The 19825-nt window shown below is 37.5% G+C and overlaps 1 protein-coding gene across 31 annotated transcripts in view; it reads right to left on the reverse strand.

The window, feature by feature from the left end:
- NRXN3 (neurexin 3) overlaps nucleotides 1–19825 on the reverse strand; it is a 1657938-nt gene that overhangs the window by 171258 nt on the left and 1466855 nt on the right. For all 31 annotated transcript variants that reach the window (XR_011648289.1, XR_011648295.1, XR_011648286.1 and 28 more), the window contains one exon: nucleotides 18767–18938. Coding sequence is in view for 19 of the 31 variants with exons in the window: in XM_058292898.2 (XP_058148881.1) it covers nucleotides 18767–18938 (172 nt within the window). In the remaining 12 variants the exon portion in view is untranslated. The remainder of the gene's footprint in view (nucleotides 1–18766; nucleotides 18939–19825) is intronic.

The raw sequence follows: 19825 nt of genomic DNA on the forward strand, positions 1-19825 counted from the left end.
AACTTATCTGGTAATAGCCTTACGGGATTTGGGATGGAAACCTGGAGACTTGGGCCCTGCTATCTATCTTTGAAGCTCACTCTAGGAGGAAATAGGCAAATTCCAAAAGAATGGATGCAACATTGCTGCTCCAGAAAGAAGAGGGAAAAGGTCAAGCCTGAGGGAGCTGGGATGAGACAGGAGAATTGGAAGATTGGTGCTTCTTCTAGATCCCACTTCTAGATTTAGAGTAGGGGAAGGGGAGGGGGAATGGTGGGAATGGATGTATAGGTAATAAAGAATAGAGTTTATAAGGGGCCTAGGAACTACCTGAATGACCTCTTTCCATCACTATTCAAATGAGGGATGATGAGAAGGCAGGTAAGAATAACAGGTTGAAATCAGTGGTGAGACTTTCTGGCATAGTGACCACTATCCATCAAAACATTTTTCATTCTTTAAATGACTCCATGGGGAATCTAAGAGGATTGCCTTTTCTTTTTCTGAGCAAACATTGTCACTCCCCATCCCTAACCCACTCCTCAAAACGTGAAACAAAACAAAATAATTTATGTTTTTGCAGGACCTGACTAGCCTTACTAGTGCTTAAAAAGAAAGGTATTTCCCATCACACACCATATTTAAGCGGAGTAATAAAAACAAAGCAAAAACTAAAGACCAAAACCAGACAAGAAACATTCCAACTTTGCAACATTGGCTTTTAAAAAGCAGGTACTGCCTCCTCAACCCTGTTTAAAGTCTATGGCTTAGCAAAAAGTGGCCCCTATTAAGTCATTTGCTTAGGACTAAATAGCTGATTCAGGATGATACTAAGTTTGCATGTGAATGGCACTTGGACTCTAGAGAAAAGCAATAAAAAATGATCAAGATCTAGGGAATAAGGAGTTAAAGATTGAAGACAACTCACATTGCTAAATGTTTTGCTTGACAACTCATACGGCACATACTTGCCAATAATTAGAATCATGTTATGGTTTATGTCATGACTCAAATAGTAGTTGGTATGGTAAATACGTTGACCAGAAGAGAATTTTTTTAAAAAAATTAAGATTCCATTTACACTTATAATTTCTTGCATGTCAGTCACAATTGAGAAAATGACCAATGACTATGTAGAATTATCCACACATTTTAAATATTTACCAGGTACCCAGACTCTTCCGTCTAGCACTAAATATCAATTTTCATGGACATGTTTTCTTTTATACGTGAAATTATATAATCTCCTTAGACTTGGGGGCTATTTATCTTTTTTTCACACTGTCCTACCTCCATAATCCCCTTCTCCCAATACACAATTACACCGAACACTGATACAACTTAAATGCTAAAAAATATTCATGAAGTTGAAAAGAGGCAGGGGTCTTGGATCCAACAAATTACAAAATTAGTAGCTTTGAAGGTTAGATGATCTCTAAGGTTTGTATAACCTCAAAAAAATTTACAAATTTGAGACATATAAATAAAATACTAATGTTTCTTCCTTCTTTTAACCATTAAATATATTATATTAAATCTTGGCTATCTGAAGACTATAACTGAAGATGCATAGGCTACATTAAAGTTAAAAAAGATATTTATAGAACATTTACTATGTACTGGGGCAAATGCAATGTTTTAATAATTTATTAGTTGATGTGTATAAATAAATAAATAAAGGAGATTTTAGAAATATCTCAAGGGAAGTAACACTTTTGTGTATTCTCTACAGAACCTCGGAACTTGCAATAAGAAACAACTTATAGATATATGTATGAAATAAATATCCAGGATTTAAAGAAATTATTCAGGATAATTTCAACTGACATTTCTAATAATAATGGAGTTGAATAATTTTTTTTAAAAAACCTGAGGAGGAGAAATCAGACATATCTACTCTCTTAGTGGAAGAAAGGTGAACTCTATCATCTGTAACATTTCAAATTATACTAGTCAAATTATATTAGTCCATACTGAGTAGAAATTTCTGAACCAGCTACAAAAATGGACCAAATGACATAGTATTTTCACCATTCTAATTGCTAGGTTCCTTTGAATTTCACTCTTTCAGAAACCTGCTTTTATCTTTGCAATAATGATCCAAGAGATTAAAAGAAGGCCTTTGAGTGATTTGATTTGGTACTCAAGTTCATGCAGTATCTATTGATGTACCCTTGCTGCCTTGTCAAAAAGCACTTAGAACATTAGGAAGTATAAGGTATAATTAGGACAAGAGATGAGGCAGGTGAGAGGAGAGCATGCAGGTTTTTTTCGGTTTTATGTTTTTATTTTTGATTATCAAGGAAGGTGTCTTATTTAAATCACATTGGAATCCTCATAAGTGCTTTGACTTCTGAATGGGTAATTGATATTTCCCACTTAACCAAAAACTCAAGGATGTTGTGCAAAGATTTTTTAGGAGGTACTGGGGATTATTGAACATGGAACCTCGTACATGCAAAGCAGGAGCTCAACCATGGAGCTACACCTGCTCCATGAAAAGATTTACTTTTGAGTGTGACTCAGAAAGGCAGAGTGACCCTTGTGAAGAAATATTAGATTTCTTCCTCATTTATCTTCTTGGATATAAACAGGTGTGATTGAATAATGGTTCAATTTTTATTATCCAATTCCTAGCACAGGGATTTATAGAGATGGATGCTGCTTTAGATTCCTAGGGCTAGCTTCTGCGAGACAATACCAAAACCTGGGTGGCTTCAAACAGAAATTTATTCTCTTACAGTTTTGGAGGCTAGAAGTCTGAAATCAGGGTGTTGGCAGGGACATGCTTTCTCTAAAGATCTTAAGGAAGACTCTTTTCTTGCCTCTTCCAGCTTCTGGTGGTTCCCGACAATACTTGACATCCTTTCACTTATTGAGGCTTCACTTCAAACTCTGCCGCCATCTTGGCATGACCATCTTCTCCCTGTATGCCTCCATCCAACATGTTCTCCTCTCTGTGCCTCTGTATCTTTATCTGTCTCTTCTTCTCTTCTGATAATGTCACCAGCCATATAGGAATAGGGCCCACCCAAATTCAAATTATTATGACCTCATCTTAAATTGATTGCATTTATAAAGATCCTTTTCCAAATAAGTTCACATTCACAAGTACCAAGGATTAGCCTCAACATATCATTTTGAGAGATACAATTCAAATCCGTAACAGATGTTTGCTAACTACTTGAGAAGAATTTAAGTGGTTTCTGTCTCTACTGTATGCAGATATCAGGGTTGCTTTAGTCCCTAGAGATTTGCTATGTCAAATGGCATTTCAGCTGGTACTTCCAAAAGGCATTGAGGTTTGAAGGTACACAGGAATTGATCAAACACTTTGTCCCTCTACTCAACAATCTGCCTGTTCTAAGTAGCAGTGGATGGGGCAAGGAGGGTAGGAATAAAGGCGGGAAAGAAAAAGAAACAAAAAACTTTACCCTTGTTCAATCTGACTAAAAAGTTAAAGCAACTGTACTCTGACAGAAAAAAATACAGCTATCTAATTATCCAGGCATAGACTGAGCTAATTGAGCTAGATTTAGTGGCTGAAATGTTCGGTAATGCTTTGTCCTGTATGTTCACCAGAGATATCTACAACCACTGCTTCATTTAAACCCGACCATTATGAAGGTAGTGTTGGAACAAGTATCATGGATCAATTGCATTCAACTACTAAGAATGGAAATAAGACTAGAGACTTGTCCCTATAGGTCTGGGAATGGGACTGATCAAGACTTTGAGTTAACTTGTTAGTATAGTACCTCTCTCAGCTCAGTTGACTTACTTAAGAACAGATCTGTTAAGGGTATTTCAAAATTCCCTTTGTGAACCTACATGGAGCCCCAAATTCTCCAAGGTCACAGTGCAAGAAAGTAAAAAAATAAAGCAAGACTAGTAGACATTGCTTGGTTTGCCTCCTCCTCTAGGAGAACTCAATTTCTCCCTGAGAACAATATATTCATTTATTTGTATTGCCTTCATTTTTACTAGCTCCACCCTTCCCACATGGAAAATACAGCCAAAAAAAAAAAAGAATAAGAATAAAATCTAGCAATTCATTTTGAAAGTCTAAAAGCATTATGGTTCTATTTCAGTTTTTACTTCATTTTATAAATTTCTATTTTGAAACAGCACCTCACAAGAGTTTTCTGTAGGCTTAAAAATTAAGTAATAAATATTCCTAGCATTAGCTGTCTAAGAAAATTACAGATTTACTTTTATTTTATATGTATATTTACATTAGACATATTCATTTTTAACTCTCAGGGATGCCTAAATATTCTTCTGCTTCTCTTTTATCATTTTGTCTAATTATTTTGAGAAATCCATATTTTAATACCTACAAAGCATCATTTCATCATTTTAAAAATGCTTTAATAAAATAATTTTTATCTAATTGTTTCAACAAAGAAAAAATTCCCCATAGAATCTTAAATTTACTTATAATAAAACATATGAGGAAGTGGACTTGGCCCATAGGATAGGGTGTCTGCCTACCACATAGGAGGTCCGCGGCTCAAACCCCAGGCCTCCTTGACACGTGTGGAGCTGGCCCATGTGCAGTGCTGATGAGCACAAGGAGAGCCCTGACATGCAGGGGTGTCCCCCGTGTAGGGGAGCCCTAAGGTCCAGGAGTGCACCCCCTAAGGAGAGCTGCCCAGCGTGAAAGAAAGTGCAGCCTTCCCAGGAATGGCGCCGCACACACAGAGAGCTGACGCAGCAAGATGACGCAACAACAAAGAGACACAGATTTCCATGCTGCTGATAAGGTTAGATGCAGTTACAGAAGAGCATGCAGCTAACGGACACAGAGAGCAGACAACTGGGGTGGAGAGAAGGGGACAGAAATAAATAAAAAAAATAAATCTTTAAAAACAGCAACAACAACAACAAACATATGATATTTTCCTATTGCTTTTAAAATGAACTTAAATTCAGTGCTTCCAAAGGATGCTCTTTGGCATATATTATTGTTGTGAATGTGCAAAAAATGAAGTCAGAAATCTTCAATGATCTCAGGAGAATTGTTCAATTTAACATTTACTCAGCACCTACTGACTGCATGGCCATTTAGACTCCTTAAAAGAAAAAAAAAATGGATTAACAAAACTAACTACTTTGCTTAAGCTATAAGGAGCAAGTCTGCTGGTATATATTTTCTGTTCTGGGATGAACACTTTGATTTTGGATTTTTTTTCAGTTTGTCTTCTTTAAGTCTTCTTTTAAGCAAGGAATGGCATAATATAAACAGAGACAGAACTGAGTCCATGCCATTGGTATTGAATTAGAAAAGCAGTATGTGGTGATTTTGTTTGTACACTGTTTAAGTGCAGGTAAAATGTCTGTCCCACATATTTATTCCTCCATTTCTTCATCCTGAATTAACCTTCCCAGTGGGTCTGTACTCCTCTGCATAGCTATACTATTCACATTTTCTGTGGGGATTTAATTCATCCTCTTAGAGCTTATCTTGCTCCCATTATTCAAAAACAGAGATGAGACAATTCACAAAATAAAGCTGATGAATCAGTAAAAATGGAGCTGTAAATTTCAAAATATGCATGATCTAATTCAGGGGTCCCCAGCTATGGCCAAGGGGCAAACCTGGCTCACTGCCTGTTTTGTAATTCAAGTTTTATTGGAACATAGCCACCCCATCCATTTATGTATTGTTTACAACTGTTCCCGCATTACAACAGCAGAGTTAAATAATTGGAACAGAGACTTTCTGGCCCACAAAGTCTAAAATATTTGCTATCCGCCCTTTTACAGGAGAAGTTTGTCCACTGATCCCTAATCTAAAAAAAGGTATCACTCCCTGTCTAGATTCAAATCCAGGTTGGCCCACCACCTATAGTGTGACACTGGAGAGCAACGCTAACCTCACTCATACTCAGACTCTTCATCTCTAAAATGGGAATAATAGGATCACTTCCCAGGATTCAGTGATGAGGCTTAAAAGTAAATAATCCATGAGCTTGGCATAGAATAAATACTGTAGCAGGGTTACCTATTATTAATTATTATCCTCCTAAAATCCTTTATGTGAGGATAGGATGAAAGATCCTCCTCCCTTCCTCTGGGATATACAGCTCCCAGAATCTTGTAGGCGTTTGGAATGAAGACTTCACCACTGAACACTGGGAAAACCACATTTCTATAATGTGATTAAAATGAGAACAAATCTAGTTTAATTAAACATTGAGACTGGCAATTGTACATCAGACAGAAGCACATTTCCAGTAAATGTTTAATAGTGCGATTACAAAGTATTCTGTGTGCACCAGGGTGTAGGAAACAATAGTAAATTTCCATGTGAATTCGTATCTGTCAACAAAAGAATTTGAGCTGCCCATACAGTGAGAACTGTAGTGCCCCTGGGAGACACCTGGAAAAGTAGGGTAGCAGAAAAGGTGTGGGCTGTGAGACTAAAACGAATCTGTGTGGAATTCCAGTGTTGGCATTTGCTGGCCCTATGACTTCAGCAAATACGTTCAACCTCCACTGGCCTTGGTTTACTCATCTGTAAAGCAGGTAAATTAAGATTTCTCTCCTGGAACCACTGGGAAGACTACACTAAGTAAAAAATATATGAACAATGCCTGCCCCTTAGTTCCCTCAATGTGAAAGGTGTAGGTGGTCAGGTCAGTTTGTGTTGGTGTATGTCTGGGCAAGAAGGTTTGCTAGTATTGTTCTAGAGATCCCAAGGCCAAAGACCAAATTCTAGCCCATGCTCACTCCCATCTGGACCCCAGACTCTATCAGGTACTTATGTACACCACTGCACCCAAGTCTTACCCCAATGATAGCACCTTCTCTCACTGTTTGGAACTACAAATACACTACAGGGTAGTATATGGGAACATTGGGTTGGTCTTCCAAGAGATACAGGCTTGAATTCCAGGTCTTCATGGACAAGTGTTGGTGCTGGGCTAGTATATCTTATTTGTCTTGAGAGATCCTTCAGCACTTGACCTCTGTTGAATTGTCATTTTCTACCTACACACCTAGTCCCTACCTGTTATTAGACAGCATTGTCTATCTGTCATTGGAATTTGGCAAACAGCTCCCTCCAGGTCAACACAGAGCATCTGGGACTCAATGAGGGGCTATAAAAGTCCTGGGTATTGGGAGCAAACTGTAAATATCACCAGGAGTCTAATCCAATCAATATTAACTCCCTGAATTGAAGATTAAGAGTGCCTCTTTGTCCTTGACTCATTCCCTCCTTCCTCTGACCCCCACCCCCTCATTCTCCTCTTCAGCCTGCTGGGATATTGACAGGGATTTTAGAGGACTGGAAGGTCTTTATCTCTTCAAGATTAACTGCAATATGATTACAATCGATTGAGTGATTTACAGTAGAGAGTGCCTTTCATTACTTTCTGTGCTTTATAGAATTATAAACGGCATACTATATGTGAATATATATTATTATTATTGGATATTTATGTACCACCTTTCTCCAAGAAGATCAATCTTCTTTTCAGACTTTAAATAACTGGAGGGATTCTGCAAACTTGTGCAAAACTTAAATTGAAGAGATTGAAACTTGGAAAGTTTTCATATCAATAAAGTAACGCTTTTGGTATGGGTGTTAGGACACTTGATGTTCAACCAACCATGGGGGAAAGGGGAAACAGTACAGAGTAATCGCATTTTAAGGTTTGGATAGTAATTCTAGATTTTTCATAATTAACAACAGATTCCACAAGCCGGGATTTTTATTGCCTACCTAAACTGGAGCTTCTCTGTGGCAATAGGGCAAACAAAATTTCTAATTCACTTTACCACCAGCTTTGAAAATATACAATTTTTTTTTTCAATTTGGAAGAATTTGTGTTATTTTAATTGCCTTGCAGAAAGTGAGATGTTATTAATATTTTTATATCATACTATTACAGATGAATATAAAATTTATATGAAATGTCACTATACTATATTTCTAATCCCAAAAATATTATTCAACTAAGGATTTAGTTTAATATAAAAATACCCATTATTCACGGTAATTAAGGAATCATTTTCATTACATTCTTAAATAGTGTCTAAAAGTAATGTGCGAATTCAGATTACTCATTTCATTGCATCCCTAGACAATAATATTTATAATATTTAACTTAAAGCTAAAAAGTAGTTATCATTTGCCTTTTAATTTGTAAAAAGTCCTCCTTCCCCTTTAGATTCCTAGGTAGTCTACTAAAGATGAAAACATAAACCATGATCCAAGATTAGGATGTAATCTTATAAAGTCCTACAAAATTTCCAGCAAAACTGTTATTTTCCTCAATAATCCCCTAGATGAATAGCACTGCCCTGTTAACAAATGAATCTGGGCTAACCAATATTTTTAGTTACTGTAATTTCTACTGCATTATCTAATGTAAATTTTCATCATTATAACGCCTCTATTTGTGTTAAATTCCTTTACAAATAATCTTACGTCATGTGTTAGCTTAATGCCTTAGGGGTGAATATCAATGTGTCCATGTACCTTTGTCCACCTATCCCCAATATTACATATATGTATATAGTCTTTTTGTCATCTGGGTGGTCGTACTTAATTTTAGGTTAGCCAGAAGTCCACAGTTTGCCTTGAAATACTTATCAGCTTCCAAGAGACACTTATAGGGAGAGAAAGACACTAGATTTGATAGCAGTAATTGTATTTAACTTGTAAGATACAAGGCTATTTATCTTGTGGCTGGGAATTCACAGAGGAGAAAGCAGGTTTTCCTGATAAAACAAAAATTAAAGGAAAAAAAAAAATGCTAAGCACCTCCTCACCACTCTCCAGTCCCCCAAGCAAGCTCATTAAATAGTAAAATGGAGGTTCATTTAATAAAGCTCTTCTACTTTGCTTAGATAAGAAGCTAGAAGGTAAAATGGGATCATGAAGGAAAGATACTAACAAAGCTCCAAATGGTCTAAATGATGATGTGGACAAAGGCAAATGTCATAGGTCACCAGGGATTTGCCAATGCCTAGACATGACAAAAATTGGGATTTAACTTGAGAGAGAAATGTTAATTTGTCAAGATTTGAGGAATGGGCCAGAATTTCTGGGGTATGCAAGTGTTCCAGGGTATCAAAGAGAATCTAAAGAAGCAAAAGCGTATGATTAAAATTGTCTCTCAAGTCAGGTATTCTAGGTGATAATACCAGCTCTGCCACTGGCATGTGGCCCAGGCAGGTATCTAGCCTTTCTGTAAATGGGAATGAAACTAACATTGACTTTACAGGCCTCTTGCAAGACTAAGTGTAATACTGCACTTGAGGCAGGGCGAATTTTGTAAATGATCACAAATGGCAATCATCACCATCTAGATAAGTTTGGTTGAGAGAAGGTGAATAGCAACACCTGCCATTTTTTTTTTAATATATTTTTTTATATTTTTATTTCACCTGCCATTTTGTACACCTCTGGGACAAAACTGTTCATTCAAGGCACACTGTCCTCACTTTAGAACCATTTCTACTGTTTTGATATGCTGCATGAAGCAAGATCAACGATTTCTTGTCTGTTCCCCATTCTTTCCTTTGCTGAGCAAACCTCAGGCAGAAAGTCTCCTCTAGAGAAAGGACAACCCAAAATGTATCCAAGTAGCAGATAATACTGATAAAATGATACAATTAATACTGATTACTGGTTTTCCATATACTTTACCACAAAGGACATTCCATTTTGTGAGATAAAACAGCGATCACAATCTCCATTTTACAGATGAGGTAACTGGTTTATTAGTATCGGATTGGTTATAGATTTGTACCACAGTAATATGCACAGAGCACATGAACATAGGTTAAGAAAAAGTAGACTGCCACTTCTATTTTAGGAAATATATCTCTAGCCAGTATTTTTTGAAATGTCCTAAATTAAACATCGATCTGGGCATTCATTTGTCTTTAATGGGACAAAACACACATGCACACATATGAGTATGCCCAAATAACTCTCCCATGTCTTTCTCATTCAGGGAATTGTACACAAATAAATTAATTAACACTCTTAAAATTCACATTTTTTTAAAGAAACCAGAATCCACAAAAAGACTAATTTAGAATCATAGTATTTTATGGCTAGAAGAGATCTTAAAGAGCATCATCTAATTCAATGCTCCTCAAATCTCACTGCATATTTAAAAATCCCTTGAAGAATTACGCTTAGATCCCTCACCCAGAGATTCTGATTTGTCTGGACTGGTACCCCAGCTGTGAATTTATTTAAAGTAGGGGTAGGCGAACTGTGGTCCATGAGCCAAATATGGCAGACAGCCTATTTCTGCAAATAAAGTCTTATTGGACATAATCATGTTCATTTGTTTACACATTGTCTATGGCTGCTTTTTTGCTATAACAGCAGAGCTGAGTAGTTGCAAGAAAGACCATAAGGCATGCAAAGCATCAAATATTTACTATTTGACCTTCTAAGAAAGGATTTCTAATCCTTGATTTAAATAAAGGTATCCAAGTGATTCTAATGTATCCCCAGATTAAAAAATCTTGACTCTCCTTTTGTATTCCAAAATAAGGGAATTGACCCACTAGTAGTGCCACAGATGGTTTTAGATGGCACGTGGATGTTGGTATTAACTTTTGTTGAATGAAGACATTGTTCCTTTTTTAGCACTCTTTCTACCCCTCTATTTATAAAAAGGAGTAAGTCTCTGTTTGGTGCTAATCTGATTTTACACTTACCTCACACTTCTTAATCTTCATTTGCAACACAGATAAAAAGTTTCAGACTCAAGACTCTGGATGGACAATACCATCTGAGACAATTCAGTAACATGGTTTTTCATTGTATTTATATTTTATTTACATGTAAGGTATTTCAAATAATATTAAAATGTACTCATATACATGTATACCATCAAGTTACAGTGGATGCTGGGCCACAGTCTGATGTTTCAGGCACCAACTTTTCAATTGCTTAAGGGGAGGACTAAGGATCCCAGGGGAGGAAGCAGACTAAGCATGGCAGGGGTGGGCGGATGAGAGCAGGATTTGGAAAGTTGGGACAAAGGCTATTCTCTATTTGATAAAATTTCCTTTTAAATACTATAAAGTGAATTTAAAATATTTAAATGAGTAACTAAAAAATAGGTAAATAATAGAAATATATAGAAATAATAGTTTGAAGTTCTTTTGTGAATCCCAAAAGGAAAAAGATTGTATTTTTTAACTAATCCATTCCTGTGGGTATGAGACTATTTTGATTGGAATACATCAGTGAGGCATGACTCAAGTTGAGTCTCTGTCCTCTGCTGGGTCTTATATAAACAGAAGCACATAAAGAGATAGACAGGAAAAGGGAGCTCTACAGTATTTGATCCTGCCATGTGAGAGAGGACACAAGGATCACTAGCAGTCAAAGCTTAAGCACGAAGCCCCCAAGAGGCTGGGCCCACAGAGCAGCTCAAGGCTAAAGAGCCCAGCCATATGCCTGATAGACCATATCTGAACTCAGCAAGAAAGTGGAGCAGCTGAGACTGAGAGAGGAGACCCAGAAAGAGACTAGCACTCTGCCTGGTAGATTCTGGAGGGGAAGGCAGAGACCTCGACAGAATTGGTGCCAGTTGTGTTTAATATGTCTGGTTGTTTAATATTCATATCAAACCCATAGCATGGTCCTGGATCCCATTTGAGAACGTTGGAATCACAAAATATGAGAGGTAAATAATTCATCCAAGGTCACTTTAGTAGACAATGACAGAGCTGATATATCAACTCATATCCAGATTGCTCAATTAGTGCTTTTTCTACCATAATTAGCCTCATTTAAAGACGAAGAAATAACGAACTCTTCTCTCATACTCTAGGTCACACAAGTAGTTAGAGCTAGTATGAACAACCCCAAATTCTTGACCTTTAACTTTATATTTGGCTATGCTACAAAAGATTTCTCAAATGTTCCTGATAAGTCTCAAAAAAAAAAAAAAAAATCTGGGTGATACGTTGGTGGCCAATGGATCTAATAAAAATACAACCATGCATCTTTATATCCCAAACACTGAGCTAAGTGTTTTATATAGGTATGTTACTTAGTTCCCTAGTAATAAGGTTGTGCATATGTTCACTTATTTGCACAATTATTATGCCTAGGTAATAAGACCTTTAATATATTTTCTCACTTAACTCTCATGCCATCACTGGGCTAGTGCCACCCTGATTTTACAGATATGGAGTTCCAGGGACAGAGAATGATCCGGACAAGTGGACAACAGGAAATGGTCCATAGTAAGTTGGCAAGTGGTAGGGCGAAGGTCCCTTGCCCCACAGGTACAGTCTGACTCTAGAATCCATACACTTAATTATCACTCTTTACTGCCTCTTCAACAACACTATGAATCAGAGTTGTCATCTAATAACAAAAATCATTAGATGAGCTCAGAGGTATATAAAGGCAAATGCCTTTATTTTATTAATTATGTAAATTAAGATTTACATTGTAGAAAACAGGTAAAAAGAAGTGACACTATATTTAGTACTGGACTATACAATAGTATTACCAATCTATAGCCCCTTAGGGCTGGCATGACATTTAAAGCTTTCAGTGATGAGGACATAATAATTGCACAATAAAACTGTAAGTTTGGGGCCTCAGTTGTACCAGCCATATTTCAAGTACTCACCAACACTGGTAGTCAGACTGAAGGAAGACTGAGAGACATTAGTGATTCTCAAACATAGCTGCATATAGAATCATCTTGGGAGTTTTGTAAAAATACTGATGCCTGAATGAACCAGTGCTTCTCAAACTTTTATGTTCACATGAATTACCAGGGATCTTGTTAAAATGCAGATTCTGATTCAGTAGATCTGGGAAGGTGCCTGAGAGTCTGCATTTTTAACAAGCTCCCAGGGCCTGCGGGTGCTGATATTTGGACCACGCCCCAGGCCAATTAAATTACACTATCTCGGGCTAGGGCGCTGAACACTCACAGTTTATTCAAAGTTCCCAAGGGACCCTCCTATGCAGCCAGGTTGAAGAGCACTACTTTACATAGAGATGCCTATTCAAAAGATTTTTTAAACAGTTTTCACCAAAGACCAAGCCCAGTGAGTTGAAAGTCCCTTGGAAATAGAAATTTACTTACTTGTGAATCCTAATTCGTTTCTGACAAATTGGGAAGAACGATTATCTAGCAGTGCAAGCATTCAGGATGTACTTGTTTTACTGATACATTTTTGTGACTTGGATATTTGATAAACTTATTTAAAAGATAGTTGTAAAATGTATCTAAAAATGTTCAGACACACTTATTAAGTGAGCCTCTCTCTATTTACCATTACTTCTCTGCAGTCTTGAAAACCCTGTTTAAACATGGCTTTCCCTCTTGATGATATTTATACTTCTTATTCCTTTGCAGGACTTAGTGATCTACGTTTTTCTCCCCACTGAACTGAAAGCAGCACTATTCCTGAATGGATGAATGAGCAGGTAGACAGGTCTTGCTTTAATGTTTGCTTCAAATCTGGCAGGGCCTCAAATATCCACAGGCAAAGATAGAAAGAAAAGAACAGGAAAACTCCTGACTAGAAATGAAAACCAAAGGTCTGAGAAATTTTTATTTTTAACCCTTAATCTCAATAATCTAGGCTAAAACTGGCCAAAAAAATGTCTCTTATTTCCATGTATACAGTCCAAACCAGGGGTTCGTAACCTTCTTTGTTCCACAGACCCCTTCTCCAGTCAAGGGAAAACCACGGACTCCTTACTAAGTCCATACTATACTGTGTGTTATTTAATGAGTACATCACACCTGCACCAAGAATAATTGGTCCCCACAAGAATAATTTTTTTTTTTAATTTTAATTCAAATTCATGGACTCATTGTTAAGAACCCCTGGTCTAAACTATGAAAGGCTATAAGAATTTGAAATAAAATACGCTAGAGACTACATGGTTCTCAAGCAGGGCCAATTTTGCTCTCCAGGGGACATTTGGCAATGTGTGAAGACATTTTTGATGATCACAAGTAGGGAGTAATTCCTGGCATCTGGTGTGTAGAGGCCAGGATGCTGCTAAACATCCTCCAATGCTCAGGACAGGCTCTGAGCATTACTCGGTTCAAAGTGTCAATAGTGCCAAGGCTGAAAAACTAACTGAACTCATCCAACCCATCCAGGCAAGGACTTCTATTTGCGAATATTTTTTACAGGAAAAATTTAACAAGGTTTCAATAAAATCACAACTCTGGGAAACTGGAAAATGGTCAGGAAGTTTTGAGGTAGTGCAATGTGAGGATCACGACAAAATCTTGGCTCTGCTGCTTAAGCTGTGTGGGTAATGCCTCTCAGAGCCTCAATGAAGTAACTCTTAGTGAGACTAGTGGTAATAATAATACTCAACTTAGTTCCCTTGCAGTGTGGTGTGAGGATCAAATGTGATCATGTATATGAAGGTACTTCAAATATCAACAAGCACTATAGCAATGCTTTTACTTCCAACCTTTATAAAGACAAGGTTCTATGGAATTTGACACCTGAAATATGAATTTAGTGTGCTTGAAGGCTAGCCACTTCTACACCCTTCTCATGATCTGAGTTGAGTGGTCAAGCAGAACTTAAGCATCCGTGATCAGTGGACTTTTTATTGTCAGTGAGGAAAAGAAACCCAAGCAAGAGCATTTCAACTTCAGTTGGTATGCAATATCAAGGGGAAAAAATAAAACTGAGACTCTGTTCTTCTCAGTATCATCTAAGGGTGGGGAAAAGGAAAGAACTGCATACTGGAACTGCTTATCTGTCTTCATTTCCCAGGAAGCCTGGCTCTGACTTGAAAAACCCCTTAGTGTACCTTGTTCAGTGTCCTAATAAGCCTGATGACATACCAGCCACCCTCTCACAACAGAGACCAGATCACTAACAATCCCAGTCAACTTGGCCACCCAGAGGGCCTAGAGCAGCAAGCTAAAATTAATTCCTTGTGTTCAACTCACCTTTCACCTCCCCTCTCTTGCCCCCACCACTGCATTGTATGGAGACAGCAATCAGAGGCTTTGTAAGGAACATTTGTCATTGCCTGGTAATAGCTCTGGGCTGATCCTTCTTTTATTTCCCTCACCGTTTCCTTAGCCTTTCTATTTTCAGGTTCAAAGAAAGAAGTTGCTTTGAGTTCTATCTCCAAAATTAAGTGATATAAGATTCCAATTGCTATAGAACTATTTTCACTTTGGATCCTTCTTGATTCACAAAGAGCCAATGCCACATGCCCTGTGCCCAGCTGGTTTCTAACTATTTTCACAATGGGATGCTTCAGTAAAGCCACAAAAAGTCCTATAAATGCCCATGAGAAGATTCTGGAGTTGATCCATTGATCCTCATGCAAGGTGAATTCCCTACAAGAATGTCCTCAGAATAAGATAACTTAGAGTAAATATTCTTCAGGAGTTGATCAAATTTCTTTATTGTTTAAATGCTGGCAATAGACAACCTTAACAAAATCTTTGTCATGGTTTTTTTGCTTAGCATTATCAATAAAACAGAATGGCTTTGAAAAAGAAGGCTACATTGTTCCTACAGAAACTGTCAAGATTGTCTGGTCAAGTAGGTTGCTTTGTCCTTTGATGTCCAGACAAAGGGAGTATTTTGATATTATGGTTTAAAGTAAATTAATTGAACATTGGAAAATTGCTCTAAGGATTCTTTAAATTTAGTATATAGATCCTTTCAATAGTACAGAGAAGCATGCAAGAGAAAAAGATAAGTCCTTTGAGGCTTAACAGGTAAGCCACTTGACTCTTAGGAAGTCTTGGCAGAATGAATGCAAAACTTGCATGTTGAACTTGATCTAGTATATCACACCATTTTCCAATCTAGGCAATGAAGAAAGGTGATGGCTCCTTTAAATATTCAATAGTCTTTCAATTGCCCATTGTAAGCACATTGCCATTGATGTAAGGAGGATGCTTTGAACTCATTTGTACAAGTAATACTTGTCATTTTAAAAAGAGGACTTTTGACTCCACATCTCACAATAACCATCTTTAAGTGGTTATTGGAACTGAATGTTGGAATATGATACTTTTTTAAAAGAAAGGAAAAAACCTAAGATGACACAAGAGGAAAGATGCTCATTTATATCTATCTATCCATGCATTTTTCAAAACATCCCCATTTTGTTAGGAAAGGAATAATGGAACTGTACCCAGGTGGAAACAGTAGAATCTGATCCTGGGTCTGTCCTTCGTTTACTATATGATCCTTAGGAGAGAGACAACATCTCCCTGAGTCTCCTTTTCAGTTTGAAACGGCGCAAAATATCTTCCATACTCAATCTGCAGGCTCTTTGGGAGTCAAAATGAAGTAATCTAATATAAGGGATTATGTCACAGCTAAAGTTTATTGAGTATTGACACAATTGATCCAGCAGTATGCTGAGTATTTTACATCCAGTCAACTCAGTCTTGTAAACTAAGTATTATCATAAACCCAATTTACAGAGGAGAAAAAAGAGATGCAAGAATATTGAGTAACTTTCCCAAGGTTTGGAAATTGATTACGGCATAGAAAGTTTTAAAAAAGTACTTAAAACATCAGGAAAGAAGGGAGAGTGAAAAACGAGAATTTGGAGGGAAAGTATTTGATATATTTTTAAAGCATTAAAGTAGTCATCAAAGTAGAAAAATCAGAACTGTTAGAAATGCTTACATTTATTTCATGGTTTAGTGTAGTTGTTTTTTGAATTATATATGGGGAGAGGAACCAAATATTTCAGTCTTAATCTAGGGCATTTCAAGGTCTTAATATAGCCTGCTTTGGATTCAGAGCTAATAGAATCAGGATTCTGACCCCAATCAGTTGACTCCAGAGTCCACACTTATATGCTATACTGTCCCATGACCTATAATAATAACACATATTATTAATAACAGTTACTGGTAATAATAGTTTTCGGGTTTAGTCTGTTTTGAAAACATATAGGAAGCAACCTGTAATTTGGACCTAAAGACACAAAGAGATAACTACACAGCAATGGTCAGTAGATTTCTTACATATCTGTGGCTTTAAAATGACCAGTACAGAGCTGCCTTAATGCTGGTAGTAAACTCATAAATTCTACATTGGCTCAGGGCCAGTGGTTACCATCAATTTAGAAACCCTTGGAATCCCTAATAGAAATATAACAAACCCAACAGCAGCACTAGCAGGCCAATGATAATATGCATGGAGAGAGATTAATTTTTCCTATGAGCAAATGAACAACTTTTAAGATCTCAGCCTATTTTAACACCATCTCCACTCCAAGGTTTAAATAAGAAGCATTTAAAAATCGGGTCTATTAGAATCTAGTGAGTTTGGATGAAGATAAGAATTAGTAGTAGCTGTTAACACCTTTGATTCCCTTCAAAGGCTCAAAGGTAACCTTGTAAGGTCACTTTTTACGCCTTCATCTAAGAAGTATTAAAGAGTATGACAAAAGATTCTCAGCAATGACTGAGCTGACTGTTGTATGGAAACTGAGATGATAGGTGAGTAGATATGTGGGGCTTTTTCTGTTTCAATAGCTTAGAGGCCTTCTGTACTTGTAGATGCTCTCCTGTTCCTTAAATCAGAGGTAGGGAAACTCTGGCTGTTAGGGAAAAAACTCAGCAGCACAGACACTTCTAATTGGCTTGTTTTCCTAATTGGCTTTTAAAGCAAGTTAATGATGAAATAGGCATGAAAACACAATCACAGCCTTCAAGTCATTCAGGGTTCTTGGACCACAAATAAATAAATAGACTTAATGTATTTCTCTCAAATGTGATAACTGTAAGCTAAATGGTTCTTAAATTTCTGGAAATATGCTTCTGGCTTCCTCATCACTGTGTCCTCCTCACTGTAAAGGAAGGGCAAGGCCGAGGGTGATAAAATTGTGGAAGGTTTAGGGTTCAGGGGATAGGTATTTAAATGTAGCACCACACCCATATTCAGTGTAAACGTTCAATTTTCTGAGCTATGCCCCAACATCCATTTGGTGACAATTGCAAATCCTTTGGTAAAGTGTTTCCTCTTCCATGATCAGAGTTATGGCCTCCTTTCCTGGGAGAAGAGATGAGAAGGAAAGCTAAGGGGTCATTTGAATAGTCTCTTTTAAAGAAGGCAACGTTTCCTTCCACTGCCCTTGATTTGACCATCTGGCTTTGAGTGTTTGTTGGCAAGTGTTCCTTGACTGTAAAATTAAAACAGCTGATTAACCCCTCTCACACCCATGCCGGCATACTTGCTATTAAAATGCCTGCTAGGACTAAGCTCTGAACATCAAGGCAGGCTTGGTGTGAGAGAAATAAATCGGCAAAGTCAACCAAATGAGTGAAATTCCACCCTTGGTTTTTCTCTCATTGTTACTTTGACTTGAAGTTCATCAATTAAAAGTGAACAGTCTCTCTGCCATTCTAGCCATCTGCGTCTTTAACCAGACCTGACTAAATGGCACCAAAATTCCAATCTCCAATTGATTATCCTGTGGTTATTCATGATAATTCATGACAGGTTTGGTGCCCATTGCCTCCATTGCTCATCACTTTTCAGTGTCCTGGAAGACCCACAAGAATCGTCTTTGGTATGAACCAGTCAGGCAGCATTAGTCAGGTTCACAATAGTGTTAAGTGCATAGTCAGTGAGTCTCCAGAAGTTCCCTATGCTGAACCTGGTTCTAAAGAAATAACTTCTATTACAAAAAGAAAAACATGATTGGGTGCTTATTGTTTTGTGTCTCATGATTTGGTGACAGTCATGAGAAAACACCATGTGGAAGTGAGAATGGGAGAGTGAGAGTGTGATCACTGAGAATAAAATGTACCTGTGGGATAATGCTCATTCACTGGCCAGTTGTCCACCTGAAGTGTGGCATTGCCGCCATTCCTGGTAAAACGTACCACGTGGTATTTGCCATCATTTACAGGGGTTCTTTCCTCTTTTATGGAGATGTCAACTGTGCCAATATTGAATACAACTCCAATCTTCCCCTGTTCCTGAAATAAAGAAACACAAAAGGCATGGTTATTTCCAAGAAAAGGTTCTCTCTCTTCAGCAACAAAACTCTAGGTGCCCATAGGAAGTTATTGGCATAAAATTCATAATAGTAGCCTACATTTCTCCATGGGCTTTTATTCTGAACATAAAAACCAATGACCTAATGCCACCCAAATTGCTCTTGAAGGCTGCACTGCATAGGTTACATCATATGATTGCCCGCCATGGATATCAAGGTGGAAGCAAAGAACCTAACAGCTGTACAGTGGCATGACAAGATTCATTTCTTTCAGACAATTTAGGACTGCTTTCTAGTAGAAGCTAACAGGACACTGTACCCTAGACCTTTTTACAATTCATATTTAGAATCAAAGAGGAAATAGCCTGCCTGCATGTTTTGGGACAATCAAGTCCAAGGGAAGGGTTACAGAATGACTAGGAGCTAAATTATTTGGTGCATTTCACTTATTTTTACAGAAGACAGAGGAACCAGCTTTATACACCAACTCCTGCTGATACTTTCTGCAGGTCCAGACCACAAAGAACAGTCATCTTGAGCTCTGAAACTGAGCTGAGATTTTCAGAATCAAATGGCTATTACCCTTCTCACTCTTTAGCCTCTGTTAGAAAAGAGAACCTCTGTGGCCTCAAAAGATTTCTGGGAAAGGAAGACACAACAAATTCCAGAATAGTAACACTATGGCAATGAAGATAATGATTATGATGATGGCAATGGTGGTGGTGAAGGTGGAGGTGATGTTATCATCCACCTCCTGGGAAGGGCCAGGAAACAATGAAACATAAATAACAATGCTATTAAAACTCTTCTCTCCTTCTCTAATAATTGGTTACCACTAAGAGTTGAAATTAGTATTCACTATGAGAC

This window comes from Dasypus novemcinctus, chromosome 3 (genome assembly GCF_030445035.2).
Source record: "Dasypus novemcinctus isolate mDasNov1 chromosome 3, mDasNov1.1.hap2, whole genome shotgun sequence".
Taxonomy (NCBI): Eukaryota; Metazoa; Chordata; class Mammalia; order Cingulata; family Dasypodidae; genus Dasypus; species Dasypus novemcinctus.